The 17,712-nt window shown below is 48.8% G+C and overlaps 5 protein-coding genes across 5 annotated transcripts; 3 read left to right on the forward strand and 2 right to left on the reverse strand.

The window, feature by feature from the left end:
* Positions 1 to 531: 531 nt before the first annotated feature.
* On the reverse strand, positions 532 to 3,498 carry EDB82DRAFT_551915 (uncharacterized protein; the record flags this gene model as incomplete). The annotated part of the gene is made up of 2 exons (XM_065609578.1): positions 532 to 1,181; positions 1,335 to 3,498. The coding sequence occupies 2 exons, from the start codon at positions 3,496 to 3,498 to the stop codon at positions 532 to 534; spliced, it is 2,814 nt and encodes a 937-aa protein (XP_065465792.1).
* Positions 3,499 to 3,785: 287 nt separating this feature from the next.
* EDB82DRAFT_82344 (6,7-dimethyl-8-ribityllumazine synthase) lies at positions 3,786 to 4,961 on the forward strand. Its single transcript, XM_025729419.2, has 3 exons — positions 3,786 to 3,892; positions 3,942 to 4,324; positions 4,387 to 4,961. Exons 2-3 carry the CDS (start codon positions 4,122 to 4,124, stop codon positions 4,772 to 4,774), a joined length of 591 nt encoding a protein of 196 aa, XP_025588646.1. The 5' UTR covers positions 3,786 to 3,892; positions 3,942 to 4,121; the 3' UTR covers positions 4,775 to 4,961.
* A 186-nt stretch (positions 4,962 to 5,147) lies between these two features.
* Positions 5,148 to 8,002, reverse strand: EDB82DRAFT_521372 (uncharacterized protein; the record flags this gene model as incomplete). The annotated part of the gene is made up of 2 exons (XM_025729418.2): positions 5,148 to 7,605; positions 7,746 to 8,002. 2 exons carry the CDS (start codon positions 8,000 to 8,002, stop codon positions 5,148 to 5,150), a joined length of 2,715 nt encoding a protein of 904 aa, XP_025588645.2.
* A 3,563-nt stretch (positions 8,003 to 11,565) lies between these two features.
* On the forward strand, positions 11,566 to 12,691 carry EDB82DRAFT_490088 (uncharacterized protein). The gene has a single exon (XM_065608362.1). The coding sequence runs from the start codon at positions 11,639 to 11,641 to the stop codon at positions 11,882 to 11,884; it is 246 nt and encodes an 81-aa protein (XP_065465793.1). The 5' UTR covers positions 11,566 to 11,638; the 3' UTR covers positions 11,885 to 12,691.
* Positions 12,692 to 15,559: 2,868 nt separating this feature from the next.
* Positions 15,560 to 17,553, forward strand: EDB82DRAFT_472102 (uncharacterized protein; the record flags this gene model as incomplete). Its single annotated transcript, XM_025729417.1, has 5 exons — positions 15,560 to 15,957; positions 16,017 to 16,697; positions 16,754 to 16,966; positions 17,020 to 17,078; positions 17,141 to 17,553. The coding sequence occupies 5 exons, from the start codon at positions 15,560 to 15,562 to the stop codon at positions 17,551 to 17,553; spliced, it is 1,764 nt and encodes a 587-aa protein (XP_025588644.1).
* Positions 17,554 to 17,712: the final 159 nt, after the last annotated feature.

Here is a 17,712-nt window from a genome sequence, read left to right on the forward strand (position 1 = left end):
ATAGCTTGCCTTGCAAATCCTCGACCGTATCACTCGACTTGTAATGCGCTTGATGATGCTTATACATGCTCAAAAACACCGTAGTGACCAAAACGCTAGTTGCTCTCATGAACTATCGCATTCCCGATCTCATCGATGCCACTCATCATCAATTTGAACAACTCCCGTGTCCATACCCTATAGAAGCGTGTATGCTCTACATACAACCCGAGAACACTCCAGCCATGTTTCAGAATTGGCCCGCGGCTCCCGGCATGTCACTAACTAGATCGGGGTGCTTTGTCTTGGATTCAAACATAATTAGCCTCAGCCTTAGTTCCATTATTAAGTTGACTATCTACGTAGCTTCATATCTGTCCTTGGTCTTCTTAGTTAGTCGTTTAGTCGTATAAGCAATCTCCGCAAGCAAGCACCTTTCTTCGTCTTCCCTTCTTCATTGACCCGTGGTAATCATAAAACCCGAAAAAAATTAGCGTCGTGAAGCTTCCACGGTCAGGCATATGCCGTTGGGGCCTTAGCCAGGAACAAATGTTACGCTTTCGATTTGCCCTTCGCTCCAGACCGCAGCATGTACTCCACCACAATTGATGAATCCCCGCTCAACCATGATTCCGTGGCATGCCTCAACAGCTCCTCCAATTTGTTCACTTCCGCCATGTCGTCGAACCGTATGGCAGAATACTGCTCAGCTGCTCGGTCTGACTTCATAAATTCCAGAGTCGCATGTATGAGCTCGCTCATTTGAATCCTGGCCTTGGTGGACAGATTCACTGTGAGATCGACTTGAGGAATCGTCTCAAGTGGGAGCTTCTTCGACGCAACACGTTTCAGCTGTCCTCCTCCTGTACGGATGCGTTGTCTTTTGATGAGAAGGTGCCTAGGGTCTGGCTCTTCGTTCGCTGAAGTTGCGTTGTCTGAGTCATGTCGTTGCCGTTTGGCTGGCCTCGGATTGACCTCTCCATTGTATGAATCTTGACTATGGTCCAGCACTTGGTAATGCTCATTTTGAGTCTCATTGTCGAATTTCTCTTCTCGTGGCGGCGGCGTTCTCATCAACAACGCTTGTATGGAATGGGACCAGTGGACGTTCTGTTGTTCACTGGCCCCATCAGGAGGTGATTGACTCTGTGTCTCCTTGCCAGACAGCCCAGGCTCTACATAGGCTTGGGATAACAGTTGTCCTTGGCCAGAAGGTTGCTAACCTTCCTGGTCTTCGGAATTTGCGTTAACGTTGTGTAACCAGTCCTTCAGATGTGCGTCTGAGCTGTTGCGACTGGTCGGGGCATTTCTGCGACCGGCCAATCCGTTTCCACGCCCAACCTGTTCAGATCGACGTCTGTTGTAGGATGCATTTGGCCCACTTCCCGCAAGAATGCGACTTTGCCTCGATCCTTCGTCGCCTGTCCTGTTTGTTGACGGTGTCATGCTGCTTTGGGAAGGCCGTTGGTTTCGGGTCAAGATGTTGGCTGAGTTACGACGCGAATCACGACGAGTTAAGTTGTCGATACGCCTGGGGTTCGAAGGTGGAGGAGTTTGTAGATTTGACAGCAATTCCAGCCCTGTGTTAATATTGGAGGATTGTCGCGGCCTTGTGAGTGGTCGGAAGGGGCTGTTCGGCATACGAGGAGGGGCCATACGGCGTGGAGATGTGCGAGGAGATGGGCCAAGGGCTGGCTCGGTAGGAGGGAGCTCTGCCAGTGATTCACTGTCGCTAAATTCTTCCTCTTCTTCCTCTTCTTGAAACGTGTTGATCTCTGACTGCGTCAGTTCCTTCAATGGATGACGATTAGTCTCAGAAGGGCTTGCCAAACTGTCCCCAAGTTGAGTGATCTCGGGCGTGGCGGTGTCGTCTGTTGCGATTACAATCGGCTTGTCTCGCAGAGGGCGAAAATAAGAACCGAAATCCTCAGAGCGACGGCCCAGTGTCAACGTCCTACGCCGAGAATGAGACTGCAGTTGCTCTTTAGGTGGAGAGGCTGCCCGACGAGGTATTACCTGCACAGGAACCAGCCCATCTGTGCCATCAACGTCGGTGGAATCACTGTCCCTCCGTGAAAGGTTGATACATAATTTTGTCCTCATCATCTGCTGTATTCTTTCGCTTTGATTAGTGTCGCTGATCACATTATTAATTTGGTGTTGTGTTTTGCTTGGTGAAGGAGAGCGGGCGAAAGCGCTAGGAATAATGCTCTTGCCGTCCCCAAACGCGCCACAATTTCCAACGAGCAGCCTTTCGAACTCGTCATTAAGGGGTTCAATAAGATCTTGGTCGGATGCTAAGGTTTCGTGCCCAAGCTTGCTCTGAACTCTTCCCTCGCCCCTGTTTGCTTTTGGGGCTTTCGAAGCTCCGGCCGCATGTGCAAGGGTATTCTCTGCTGGCATGTTTTTGTTTTGCATTCCTTTGTTGCCCGGGACCTTCTCAACGTATATGGCATCGCAGAGAGATTGAAAACAACTGATGACGGCTGGTTCGTTGTTAAATATCACCTCATCCTTCAGCTGCGACACATTGGGGTCGTATGAACCCGGTGGACATTGGATGCTGATTTGTAGAAAGGGGTTTGCAGGCGTTCGTGAACTGTCGGGCGAGCCAAGGATCTTAGAGATGCTCGACTTGAAGATAGACACCAGCTTTTTCCCGGTGCTCCTGGTAGATGAAATAGGCCGCGAGTCAACCGAGATGAAAGCCCCCTTGCCCTTTATGACTTGGACATCGCTGTCCGGTCGTGGTAGAAGTGCCGTAATCCTCAAAGTTCCTGGTTGCACCTCTGTTGAGCCACTTTCAGCGCTCGAGTCAGACGACACCGCGACAAGCTGAGCAGCAAGAGTGTGGCCAAAAATTTGAGTGATTGCCTCTTGCGTGTTCGATGGTGGGCAAGGAGAATAAGACCATAACTGGGTCGAAGGACTCGACACTTTGAATGAGATCTTAAGATAGGAAATTGCTATCACATAGCTTTCCAGGAGACGTTGGATCTCAATCAGAGATCTTCGGCTCGCCTTGATAGCATTCTGCCTGCGGACAGTGAATTTGTCAAATAAGTTTATAACTTGGACAGTGGTTCCGATGGTGCCAGATACTGGCTGCTTCTTGCTGACACCGCCCGTCTTTGCTTTCAATATTAGAAGTGATGCAATTGGATCTTGAGCAGTTCGAGTTGTGATCTTGATTGTAGCCGTTTCAGTAGCACTGGCGAGAGCCTCGCCACGAAAGCCTAGTGTTTTGCCGCCGTTTTGATGAAGTTCGTCAAAGTTTCGAATCTTGCTTGTATGAGACCGGCATCCTAGAAACTGGAAGTCCTCAATCTGTATTCCGCGGCCATTGTCTCGGACTTGTATCTTGTCGACAGTGTTGGGCGCAACTGTGATCTCGATGGAAGTGGCACCCGAGTCGATGCTGTTGTCGACGAGCTCTTTGACAACCGCAAGAGGATCAGGAAGCTGATGCGAAGATCTCAGGCTATGGGCCGAAGATGGCGGTAACTGAGATATTGACATTATGGCGGTGGAGATTTCTTGAAGATTGATTTGTGTGATAAGAGCTTCGGTGCCGTCCGTTTATGCTGTATTGAGACACGGCATCTGGTTGCCTGAGAGACTAACACGGATCATGGGTCATGGATCATGTGGATAATGCTGGTGGAGATGTATAAGAGGGAGCAATTAATGCAAATGGTGTTAGTGATGGAAGAAGATGGAAGAAAGAAATAGAGGTATTCTAAAGGGCAGTGATTCATCTTGTCTACATAACAAAATCAATTGCGTACTCACAAAGAAGGAGATTCCAAGTGCGTATGATGTTTCCTTCCTTATGTTAAGACAGTACTAGCACTAATGAACACGACACTGGGCACCTCAATCGCCAACGGGCAAGGGAGGAAAGTGCGATCAGGTACGTACCCCAACAGTCCCTGCATCTTGTCCCAACCTCAACTTAGCAGCTGTCCCCTGTGACGTGACCTAGAAACCCCGCTACGAGCCCCGCGTCCTTCCTCCGAACTCTCCAAGCTTTTGTTTTACCTCGAAACTAACTTAAACCATTTGTCTTTTGAATTTCCAGATCTCCCTCGAAAGCATCGCCTCAATTGCCGAAAGCTACAATTCTGTCGTATCTCGCCACGATGTCTCTCAAGGGTCCCTCTCCTCAGCACTTCGATGGCTCTGGTCTGCGCATCGGCATCGTCCACGCGCGCTGGAACTCGACTATCATTGATCCTCTTGTGACTGGAGCCAAGAATAAGCTCCTGGCAGCTGGCGTCAAGGAGTCTAACATTGTCGTTCAATCCTGCCCCGGCTCCTGGGAGCTCCCCATTGCTGTCCAGCGGTAGGTTTTCTTTCCATGTCTCTGCACGTAGAACAAGTTGCTAACGCATTGCTTTCCTCCAGCCTCTTCTCTGCTTCCCAGATCCAGGGCACCTCAACTGGCGGACCCTCAGCCGGCGACCTTCTGGCTTCGTCTACTACTGATCTCACTTCGCTCTCTACTTCCTCCGGCGCTTTCGATGCCATCATTGCTGTTGGTGTTTTGATTAAGGGCGAGACTATGCACTTTGAATACATTGCCGAGTCAACCTGTCAAGGCCTGATGCGCGTGCAGCTTGACATCGGTGTGCCTGTTATCCTTGGTGTCTTGACCGTACTGAATGATGACCAAGCAAAGGCTCGCGCCGGAATTGATGGCAAGGGTCACAACCACGGCGAGGACTGGGGTATGGCAGCTGTTGAGATGGGAGTCAAGAGAAAGGAGTGGTCCAACGGTACCATTGATGGTTAAAACAGCGATAGACACATAAATGAGAAACTACAATGCAAGCCAATGCATAGCCGATGATGTATGCTAGATACAGAGACATGACCATGGAGATAAGCGTTGTGATATAAAAGTGACCTCCCAATTAGTCAATTACCGGCATAAAGATTTATCTATCATGCGCTAGGCTCAAGTCCAACGGTGCCTATCATATCTTTCCCCACAGACGCCCTCGTGAAAAGCACACTTTCTAGAATATACAATTGTATGAGGCTCTCCAAACGAAGGTTGAGCTATCCCAACCTGTGGATATCCAGGCGCAAAAAATAAAAGCATATAAACTAATCTTAACCTCCATCTCTTTTGTAATAATTTCTCGACAATATTGACCTTTTAATTATATCCTTGTTCCAAATTCGCTTCCTAATCCTTTCTTTGACTTCCACATGCTGCGCTTCTTATCGCGCTTTGCCTTCATCGCCTCCCATCCCTCCTCATCATCATCGTCTGAACCATCGCCAGAAGTATTAACGATGTTGATAGTTGACTTTGTCTTGGGTTCATTCCAATGACCAAGCGCTCCAGACATGGTGCTGGTTCGTCGATGTGGCTCGGGAACAGCCGCGGCTGGCATTTGTGACACGGGTCGGTAGCGGCCAGGCAGACCAACGTTGCTTCGCTCAGAAGGGGCAATAGATGGGGTGTAGCCCATGGGCATGCCATGAATTGAGCCGGCGTAGCCACCAATTGGCGGCAAGAACGAGCTGCCTGAACTGGGTTGGACCATGCTCATAGTACGCATTCCAGCGTCCATGCGGCGAGGAGGCTCCAAAGTTGGCTCAAGCATCATCGAATGTCGCGATGAGAGGTCGTTCATAGACTGAGTGGCGGACATTCCGCCATAAGGAGGTTGCATCGGTGGCACCATGCCAGGTTGCTGCTGATTGTTGGAAGCCATCATCTGCATGAACTGCATCTGCATCTGCATGAACTGGGACATTTGCTGTGTCATCTGGAGCTGTGCTTGGTCCCCAACCGTGAGTTGCGGTGGCGGCATCATCTGCTGCTGTGACATGCCCATGCCGGGCATATTATACATACTGTTCATGGCGTTCATCATGGCTTGGGGGTTGTCGAATGGAGGGCCTTGTGGTGCGTTCATGCCGGGGACAAACTTCTGACCGTTGGGGTTGGGTCCACCACGTCGCATAGCCCTCGAACGTTCTTCGTTGGCGATCACACCAACCAAGCCACCGGGAGGCAGTGATTGCTGAGACTCGGAAGCAGGTAGACCGCCGCTGAAGGTCAGCGATTCACGCATGGCAGGCTTTGAGATACTGGCGCCCACAAAAGGGTCTTGAGGTAGGCCACGTGCGAAGGCGGGAAGCATCGAGTGGCGCTGGTTTTGGCTGCTCTCACCCATGGCTGAGCCAGGTCGTGGTGGCGCCAACTGTGTAGATGCTCGTAGGTTCGGGTTCGAGCCCATGGTACTTAGTCGGGCGGGTGGCCGGTTCTTGCTGGGGAAACCATGAGCTTGGAGAATGGCTAGAGGCACCTCCTCGTCATCATCCTCATCAGAAGTACCAGCTGGGAGTCCAGGGGATGGCGTCTTCATGAGGTGAAGCTGTGGAGCGCTCATCGAGCTTGCTAGGCCAGGCCGGTCATGTGGGTGCATATCAGGTTGCTCTCCAGTGACCTTCATCATCTGCTGTCGGTAGACTGCCATGTGAGCCTCCTGCTTTCTTCTTTGCTTCGCTTGCTGCTTAGACTTCTCCATCTCATCCTCATCGTCATCGTAGTTGATTTCATCGTCATCGTCGTTGGTGGTTGACTGCCGAACTCCATCGCTCGAGCCGTGATCCTCCTTATCCTTTCGGTACTTCTCAAACTGTGCTGGCGTCATAACCTTTGTGTTGCGCTGTGGGCTGGGGTTTCGCGTGTTGGGGCGGTTGGTGATGCGTGAGTTATGAGCCGAAGTTCCCTCGAAAAGGTTATCGTCGCCTCTGTTGAAGCTTGAGTTTAGAGGTTTCCTCTCAAAGGATGAGAAAGAGTCTTCGTTTCGTCGGTAGCGACCAGAAGGAGCGTTGGAGCTGCTAGACTCGGACAACAATCGTCCCACGGCAATCGAGTCCTGCAACAATTTCGCGTCCTCATCTTCAATGATATCGGACGGTCGGTTGGAGGTCTTGAAAGAACTCTGATGGCGCGGAACAGGAGGTGGTACATCATCGAGTTCAGGGGAGCCCGGCTGGGGGCCGAGTAGGCCATCGTCTTCGTTTCGGCCCCAAGACTCGGGGCCTGGCTCGACTTTGTTGATGCTTAGAGGGGGAGGTTGAATAGGTCGGTTGCTGGTGAGGGATCGAGGAGCGGCGGATCCGTCAGCTCTCATTGTAATGACGCTCGCCCTCTTATCGAACGACGAAAACATGGAACCAAAATCCCCTCCCATGTCCATACCATTGTTTTCCATCTCCAGCTGTGGCGGTGTAGCAGTGCTAGACGTGGATTCGGTCAGGCCTCGCGATCTTCCACCATAAGCATCCTGTTGAATGGTCGGGACGGGCGGGATATCGGTGTCGATCTTTGGGGGCGAAGCGTTGTGCTTTTTCTGAACGCCGAATGAAAAAGTTCGACCAGCTCGGTTCAGAAATCCGGACCCGCTCGACTTGACAGCGGCTCGTGGAGCAATGTCGTGTAGATTTTGGTTTTGGCTCTGCTTCTGATTCTTTTTCTGGGAGTGCTTGTGATCGTCGTGTGATTCGAGATTTGTTGAAGATGGAGCGGTCGAGGCATTACTGTGCCTTGAGGAGGTATCAGTTGATGTGGCTTTGGTCGTATTAGACGCCCCACTTCCCCTGAGAAGGTGTCAGCGCCTGGGTGCATGACTTATTTTTATCTTTTTTCCAGACCAGCCGACCCAACGGTAGCCGTGCAACACATTCCTTGGCGAGTCACACAGGAGAGAGCGGGGGGGATGTAATTAGAGAAAACTCACCTGTTGCCACTTTTGAGGTCTGCAAACATGTTATCCTCGTTGTCGAACTGATCCAGATGACTTGGCTTGGGAATGTAGCCCCCAGAAGCCCTGGCCATTCTGGCGCCGCCGTCAAATGACTTGCCGAGAGAAGGGTCTGATCGTTCAATAACTCGGAATGATGATTGACCCTCTGGTGGTGTCACTGGGCCATGCTGGAAATCCTCCGAGGTCGCGGTTGACTTCCGCCTGTTGAACGCAACACTGAATTTATGCATGTGGAAGAAGTTATGACAACGTGGGAATAATGATCCGTATTAGGTGCAACCCATGAAAGAGACTCGGAACAGTCCGAGTTCAAAGCGAGTTTGCTTGGGGTGTCTTTGATGAGAGTCGATAGACTTGGGGAGTGGATCCGTATGTATGGAATCGAAAGGAATATAAAACAAGGGTTCTGAGTCGAAGTCTCAGTGCGGTTGTTGACTAGCGAGGGTATTCAAGCCGAATCGATTCAAGGAAGAAAGATGCGTATAATAAATGCGGGTAACTGCATAATAGGATCGCAAGTCAGCCGAGGTTGTGAAACAAGAAATGCACTGAGGATCGTGGTCGTCGCAGTCGTTGGGCGCGTAAATAATTGGGTTTTGTACAGGGGAAAGAAGCAAGCGATAATAACAGCAGTGGGTATGAAAAGGTGCAAGATGAGGCGAGGTGACGGTGAAGCTTTATCGGAATGAAGAGTAGAGACAAGTTCCAGGTTGACGAAATGACAAGAGAGATAGAGAGAGAGACACGGGAAACCAGGTGGTTGGAGACCGGCATGTGCCATTTCAAGCAAGGGCAAAAGTAAAAAAAGAGTTGACTCACATTATGTATATGATCTCCAGTCCAGAAACGAAAGACGGTTTGGTTTGTATTATGAGTAAAAAGGTGGCTGGTGGAAGCCGGAACAAGACGATCGGGCAAAGGCGAGAGCGAAAGCGAAAGTATGTTATGTATGTATAGAATGAAGTTAAGATGGAGATGATCTCACGGCTTCGTCTTGCCTTTGCTTGGTCTTGAAGCAAAACAAGAAAAACTCTCTCTCTCTCAATAGGGCAACGACAGACAGACGACCAACGTCAATAACAGAAAAGCAATGGAAGAAGTAGGAAGCGGAGATGATTAAGTTAGGGAGAGGGGGGAAGAAAGAAGCGAGTGGTGGTGGTGAGGTTTGAACGGAAGAGAGAAAGAGAAAAAACGAGTCCAGGTCAGGTCCAGATCTAGGCAAGCAGGTAGGTCCTTACAGCCCAGCCCAGTCAGTTGGAGTGATGGATTGATGAGTGGCCCGACAGGTCATGGATCCATGTATGAAATGGATGGATGCTATGTTACTGTACAGAGTACCTAGCAGCAAGCCAAGCAAGAAGCACAAGCACAAGCAAAAAGCACAGGCACTGAATAAGGACTAGGAACTTAGTACCTCCCTACTAAAGTGCAAAAAGAGTATCTGTAAGGTTCAGGCGTTACACAAGCACACGCTCACACAGTGTACATGCACAGTCCTTCGTAATAGGCGGCGGCGGGTCCTCTTTCAACGCTTTTAGTTATAGAACCTCGTCGGGTCGTTAACGTTAACATGCGCACGGCCTCCGTCTCGATAGAGGAAAGTTCTCACAGGTGGTGAGTGAATCCGACATCGAAATCGATTCAAGAATCAATTAATTGATATTAGTACCTGAAATGGATCCAAAGCCTGATAGAGATGAGCAGAGAAATAATCAAAACCAAAATCAACAAACAGGGTGTTGAATAATAAAATAAATAAATAAAAACTGATGAGACGTGTCTGGGCAGTGAAGGTAGGTCGCTCAAAGGCAGGAACTTCTACAACCACACCAAGCCCCATAATTAAACCATAAACCATTAACTTCTCAGTTCGTAAGCCTGCAACTTTTTATTGCCCACAACTCAATGCCAACAACTCCTGCTAATATCGAATAGATCAGAAAAATCGGACCAAGGAAACATTTTACAAACATGAGAAAAGCCCCGATGATAAAGTATCTCCCCTCTTGGCTTATGATGAATGGCATTCAGCACCCCTGTAGGCCCATCGTCGCTCACAGGCGACATCCCGTATCGTATCTCTTGTTCCGACTACCACCTCACTAGCATGAGATGAGAGAACCTGAACGAACAATCCTTGTCTCTTGGACCGCCGTCACCGCTGAGGGTTGAACCCATGGCTGGCCACACTTCAAGGGCGAGTGCCAATGATACACATATCATGTCATGTTATGTTCAGCTGGCCTGTATTGTATGTATGTCGTCTGCAAATGCAGCCCAGGAGATCACAACAAAACAAAACAATCAAATGACACCGAATCAGGACTTTAATACTAACGTACGCACACCACGACCAACAGCGTCAATAAAACAGATGCTAGTCTCTAGATTTCCGAAACAATATTCCAAAGCCTTCATCTCCTGAGGGGAGTTGGAGCTGATATTGAGGCTGGACTACGGTCGTAGACTCATCTCCAATTTCCAAAGAGGTGTGGCAGGCCAAGCCAGGACGGGCAAAGCCGCCCAAAGGCTCAATAGTTCCGTTATTAATTATTTAGACCAGCTACCCAAAGCACAGCACTACGGAACGGCACCTACTCAATGTTGCAAAGTGCAGGACTCTAAAAACCCAATTACTTTAGGTCGGACGTGTGTGTAAAGGGGGAAATTGCGTGGCAACCAACAACCAAATAGTACACACTCCTCTGTTCAGTCGATAGCGTTGTTTCGTGCATCTGGAGTCGTTTGAATTATGTTTGTCAAAGCTCACAAGAATCCTTCAGCCTCGGGGCCTTTTATCACAAAACGATCTAAGCTCAAAGGTGCTAGGAGGTAGTTGGTGATGATCAACCACTTGTTTCATAGGTTCATTTTCCACTTTCATGGAAAATCCTGTAATGTTCTCTCTGTTGTGCGTACCCTTAGAAATGACATGGAAAACAAGGGGGTGAAGACGTCAACACCAAGGATCGATGCAAAATACGAACGGCATGTCCATGATCTGCGCTCATGGCCAAGGCTTAGTTATTTTTGTAATTGATGGAGGAATGATACAGGATTAATTGGCCACATATAGACATTGCTGAGACGAAAGTGGAGGAGGGTTTTACTGTGGTTCACGGTTCAATATTGTCTTTCACAAACAGACATAGACACACAGACAGAATGGTATCAGAATACGGACAGTGAATCCACTGATCCGTGCCAAATCCCTTGGTGTTTCCCAACTATGGATTTAGAGTCAAGGCATTGGTCTATTAATCTCCCTGACGATATACGCACAGTACAACAGGCCTGTCCAGTGTCTAGACTAGAGAGAAATACTGGAGTTCTTGTGGAGATAAGGGTTCAATGATGCTCGACTTGCTTGGCATGTATTGATCGCAAGTCAATGCCCACTCAGGCTTGTTTTTCATCACGTTAAAGTTGATGCTTGTATGTACTATTACTATCACAACAACCTTACCTTACCTATACTGCCCGGGTTCATCGGATATTGGTTCTCAAAGAGAGCAGGACAAAGTTGTTATAGTTGGAGGGTTAATTATTGGCTGGATCGGTTGCGCCGCTCCCGCTGTGACCCTTCCATTCACAACTCCTAACCCCTGTACTTTTGGGCTTGTCACGGGCTGGGGGTTGCGGGCACAGGTGCACCTCAGGCACAGCACAGCCCACATGGGGAGGGTCGTCTCCACTATGATCCACGGCAGCCGAACAACTGAACAACTGACCCTCAGTAGGTTCCTTGCGACGGGAGGTTGTTCTCCACTGAGATGAAGAAGTTCCATTTAGACCTGGGCTCTTTGGTCAACAAGTTTTTACTTTTATTTATATCATACCTGAATATATAAGTATACACGTATAACATGACATGGAAGACAAGGAGACAAAAGCCCTGGCCCTGGTTAATCACCATTTTCTCGATCTCTCTTCCCTCCTTCCTACTGACGTCGTTGATCTACAGGATGAGCTGGGAGTCGACGATCTTGATACCAAAACTCAGGCTTCACGACATGTGGATATGTAGGTATTCTGGATGCTCTACATCCAAAACTTGGTCAAGAACCCGGAATCCCAGATCAATAGCAAAAAAGATGAATGGTATTAATTGATCAATTAATTAAGCTGCCCAAGTCAATTGTGCTGCCGCACTGTGTCTTATTGTATGTAACCTAATCGAGTGCTAGCCGGACTTCATCGTCACAGAAACTCAGGCCTGATCGGGTCAAGTTCAGGTACGCGTCTGGTTTGAATGAAAATCATCGACACTTTGGAAAAAAACTTAGATTTACTAATGGCCCTATTTTTCTTGTTTTCTCATCGCCTCTAGCTGTGGGAGTGAGTGGATCAAGATTGGTCTCTTTTTTAGATCAAAGCTTGGCCAAGCTTCTTCTTAGGGGCTCAACCTGTGGAGAGAGAGAAAAGACGACGACATGCGTGGTAGTAGGGGAGAATGGAGATGAGCAGTGTTTTGAAGTTATTTCCGCATTGTTTTCTTGTCTTTACTCAAAAACCTTGGACAAAGGTAAAGTAAGCTCGTGTACTGTACGAGCAATGAGCATCTGTTGTGGAACATGGCCACGACAGCTTTCTTCTCCTGTTGATGTATCGACCGACGGATACGGACAGGGGCAGGGACAGCTATCCGGATTCTATCTTGGAACGGAACAACAACTTGGTTACAAATGGTTGAACCCGGGGAATAGAGATGACCACTTTTGCTATAGAACAAGTGGCTGAGTGCCAGGTGCAGGCTGACAGGTTATCAACATCGTGCAAACGTTTATATGGACATCCATCCAATCCAATCCAATTCTAGAGAACAAGAATTGATAGCTGATTATGATACGGTAGCCACAGTTGCAGCTGAGGGCTGGGCTACTTCTCGTCTCACGTCAGTTGCCCACAAAAATAAATCAACTTGATGATAGCGTTGGGGTTGAAGCTTTATTAGTTACGTGGTGGGCTGAGTTACAGTTTCTATTGTTATTCTCATCCAAGAGAGAGAGAGAGCCTCGCCCACATGATAAATCACCCGATCCAACACCAAGACAAAGCTTGTTTTCTTCCATGGAACTTCCCTGCAACTCTTGGTATGGAGTAGACGTTGAATTCTCCACTGGGTCGGGGACCGTACTAAGGATTTGCGACTCTTTTCTGTATCGTTCGTGTTGTTATTGCCATTGCTAATATTTAAGCGCGTCTGAGACATGGTAAGCAAGACAAGGCGATCGATCAACCCGGTACATAGCCTAATGGCTGTCGTCTCTCTTTTTCTTTTTTTCCATCACCCGTGGAACCGTATCAGGGATAAATGACTCTTCATCACTTGAGCCTTTCGTCATAACCGCTCATCTTCATTTTGTTTAAAACCCAAGTACCAAGGTCATCTAGATGAATGATGATGCCGATGGGTTGTGAAAACTAGGGCATCAGCCAAGGCAGAGAGAATGAGTATGTACATACGACTCCACTCGTGTGCTTTGTTGAGAAATGCTTTTTGTCTCTCATGAAATTTATGCTCTCCGCGGTTGTCAAGCAAAGTCTTCCGTTTGGCTGGCTTTAGCTCCAACAACGATAAACACGGGGCGGCTTAACTTGGACGATGCATGCACGTCAACAAGTCTCAAGACACACGCACGGGTTGAATTGCGTGGCCTGGTGGATCTGGGATTAGCTCCTCCTCGATCTATCCCCGATACGCTAACCTCCCCCCCTCCTTTGAAGCACCAACTTGACGACAGGTTAAAGTTACTTGGTAGAATTCAAAGACGCTATGCGCGCCGCACAGTGTGTGCGAGAGATATGCAGTATGCATATGGAAGGGACGGTTGGGCAATTTCAACTCTATCACCACGCGTCGACTACTTCACTTGTCTCTTGAAATAGCAAGACAATTAGCGGCATTCCAGACCAGGCGTTGATCGACGAATATGTGGCAGCCTCGTCCGTGCTCTGATTCGAATTTGGTGTTGGTGAGGAGGGCATGTGAAAGTCAATCAGAGAAGGACCAAGCCACAACTCAGCCAACCTCCGCTTATCGTGATATCGATCAACGTGTTGTAATCCCAGTCGTTGCAAGCAGATCTGCCTGCAAACAAACATCAAAAGATGTGTTTCATGTGATTGCCTGTTGGATTCTACTGACTGATAAGCGTGCATCTGCAGAGTAATCATAGAGTCATCACCAACGGTTCTTGCGCATTCCTTTATGCACATTTGGATGTTTGGTCTGTGTGGACACGATGTAGGCTGTGATGCGGCCATGATGATGGTCGTATTGGCAATCGTATCTTGGTTCGCAGTGGCTATTGACGGATACGCCGTTCCCGCAATAGTGTCTGTCGCAGTCAATCAATCAATTGACCACGTTCCATGTATTATTCTCCATGCTGATGTCAAGACCAGCCTCGTCAATTGACATTGGTGAGGTTGACGAATAGTCTATGCAGCACTCAGTCACCGCATACGTGACTGGAATGCATCTCGTATAAGTAGGCAGGCAGGTTTGTTAGACCAGTGACGAGCTATTACCAATCGGTCATTAAAGGAGAACAGTCTGGTTGCAAAAGCGTTTGATAGTCACAATAAGCATACAAATAAGGTATTCACGGCACTTGTCAATGGTGTTGATGAGGGTCTGGCTGGCCTTGACCCCATCTTCTCTGCAACCAGGGGCAATGCAACAGCCCCTGTAATTGTCCCGTCCCATCGAAACCTCAGCACAGCCAGACCAAGATCCAATCAAAGTTTCATGATGCCTCACTGCCTCGCCTCGTTCGTTCATCGGATGGAGCATTTCCAGTGGCTAAAGGTTTCGAGTTTGGAGTTTTATAGTGGAGGCTTGCCGCCGAGGGAGCTCCGTCCTACCCAGGCAGGAAGGAGGTGACTAGGAGGTCATGTTGCCTTGCCTTCCACGGAGATCATGAGCTCCGCTGACTAAGGCGACTGTCCACTTATTGGGACGTAGATCCATATTGGCAAGACCAACATGAGAAACAATTGAATTCATCTATAATGTAGATATCAGCATTCGTTTATATTACCATTTACAAAAGGAAGAACATCTTTGATCCTTAGTATAAAACACTCACACAAACTCTTCACTACTTCGAAACTCCCACTTGCGCACGAATTGCATCGGTCGCTCACTCTTCTCTACTTCAAGGATCATCGGCAGCACAACATTAAAACAACCGAAAAAAGGTTACAATGACCCATCAAGGGGATCTCACTAGACCTTCTCTGGACTCAAGGGACCCTTAAATCAGAGAGGCCAAGGCCAAATCTGCCAGGGTAGCACTTCTTTGCAGCGGAGCAGCAAGCATGTTGGCGGATAGCTTCGACGAGCTGAATCTAATCAATCTCAATTGCTCTTTGTCTCCGTTTCCGAACCTCCGAAATCTACTTTTTTTTTTGCTTCGTCTGCCTCGGTCTGTTCGGCCAATTCTTTGAAACCTTTTTTTTTTTGTTTACTTTATATGTCAATCCCTTCTTTTTCTAATTCCTCTCACATCTATCTATTCAGTGTTTTAAGGGTCCTGTTTGAGCATCAGGTCGGAGACGCGGAGAAACGTTTCAACTAGGTGCCTTGAGGTGCCATCGGATAGTCGCATTTGTTTCTACTTTCAACTTTAACGCTCTAGATAACCCCAGGGAATCTCAAACCTGACTCGCTATACGTTTTATCCTATTTTCTCGGCGATATATATTGTGCCTCCGCGACCAATTTCTCGCAGCTCTCTTGCAAGTCGCTGCGAACAACAGCGACAACCCTTTTTACGACAATGAGTTCTCCAACTACCCCTTCAAAGCATGGCAATCATGCCCAGTTCCGTCGCCCTTCGTTCCTATCCAACGATGATAGCCACAATCCCCTCGGCACGCGCAGTGGCCATCTCCAGTCACTAATCCGCAGTCGCTCCCAACAGAGCATGCATAGCCTCAGCGGCTCCCTCCCTGGGCATTCTGCTGCTTTCTGGATGGGCGACGATGAGGAGGCTGGATTGATCCGCCACGACAACGACGAGCTTGGTAGACTGCTTGCCGATGAGCGCCGACTAACCCAACTGCTTCACGGTCCCCAGAACCGCAGCGCCAAGCTAATTGGCCGAAGTAACCCTCGATACCGCTGGGAGCAGTACTGGAGACCAGAGGAAGAGTTGGTTTCTATGCCTAAGCATCTGTAAGTCCAAGATCGAAGACGCGCCATTGCGCACAGATCAAGCTAACCAAACCCAACAGGCGCGAGTACTATGAGAGAACAAACGATTTGATTCAGCAATACTTGTACATCGATGCTCTTCTCGACTCGGCGATCCCCCATGATCTTCTTAACGAGTACCAGGCAGAGCTCGATGCATCTGCTTTCCGACCAGTTGATGTACCGGATACTATCAACGAGGAGCCCTCGACCAGCACGTCCGAGACCTCTCCTCTCAATAACTCGACTCCTGCGTCCATCACACCGGGATCATATGGCGCCATCAGCGTCAAGCACAGCAACTCTTCCACCAAACTTCCTGCTGCTCGCACTCCTCAGGACATCTTCCGATCTTCTGAGAACCTGCCTCTGCTTCAGCACCAGGATCACGATGATAATGTAGAGAACGAGGCACAGCCCTCGCGACCTGCTAGCAAGGACGACGACAGCGGCCCCAAACCTTTGTTGCCATGGCTGGAAGATGCCGAAATTGATAGTGATGATCCTATCGTTACTCTGGCTATCTGGGTCAACTTCATTGCCAATGCTGTTCTCCTTGCCGGAAAACTTGTCGTTATCATGTCTGTCCCATCCATGTCGGTTCTTGCCAGTCTGGTCGATGCTGTGCTAGACTTTCTCAGCACTGTTATTGTATGGATAACCACGCGTCTCATCTCTTCCAGCCATCACGACCAGTACAGTTATCCTGTCGGCCGCCGCAAGTAAGTTGGACAGTTTCTGCCGAGCGCAGACGCGAAGTAAACTAACAGTATTACAGGCTCGAACCTCTTGGTGTTCTTGTCTTCTCTATCATCATGATCACATCTTTCTGTCAGGTCGGGCTCGAATGTATTCAGCGCCTCATGAGCCCCGAGCACCCTATTCTCGAATTGGGCGTTCCTGCTATCGCGATCATGGTTTCTACCATTGTCATCAAGGGTGCCTGCTGGGTCTGGTGCCGTCTCGTTAAGAATTCGAGTGTTCAAGCACTGTAAGTTTGGCTTCAGCTTTCTCGTTTACAAAAGATATCTAATCAAATTATAGAGCCGAAGATGCAAAGACAGATGTTATTTTTAACACAGGCTCTATCCTGTTCCCTATTAGTAAGTGTTGACATATACAGTGACAACCGAACCCGCACTAACCCTTGTTTTCTTGCCTCTAGTCGGTTTCTACGGACGAATCTGGTGGCTCGACGCCGTTGGAGGCCTGCTTCTCTCCATGGTGGTCATCTTGAATTGGAGCCAAACGTCGGCGCACCACGTTCGCAACCTCTCGGGTTTCTCAGCTCAGCCTGATGAGCGTAATCTCCTGTTGTACCTGACAATGCGCTTCGCCACAGCCATTCGCCAGATCCAGAACTTGCGCGCATATCACGCCGGTGACAAGTTGTTTGTTGAGGTCGATATCGTGCTCTCTGCTGCGACACCACTCAAGGATAGTCACGATCTTAGCGAAGTGCTCACCTACTTCCTTGAGTCTGTGCCCATTGTCGACAGAGCTTTTGTTCATGTCGACTATACTAGCTATAACGCCCCGACTCATATGCTCAAGGGGTCCGCTGCAAAGCCGAAATAAAGTTGTGCTGGGGATCAGCTGCAAACAGAGATCATGGGGTTAACTTCCTGCTTCGAGCGAGAACGAGAAGGGACTCGTTTTTCAGTCTTGCCGGCCAGACCCTTGGAGATTTGAAAAGTCTAACATAACCCTGCAGGTCAACCATGGTAAGATCATTGA

Source organism: Fusarium venenatum, assembly GCF_020744135.1.
Source record: "Fusarium venenatum strain MPI-CAGE-CH-0201 chromosome Unknown EDB82scaffold_1, whole genome shotgun sequence".
NCBI classification, from domain to species: Eukaryota; Fungi; Ascomycota; class Sordariomycetes; order Hypocreales; family Nectriaceae; genus Fusarium; species Fusarium venenatum.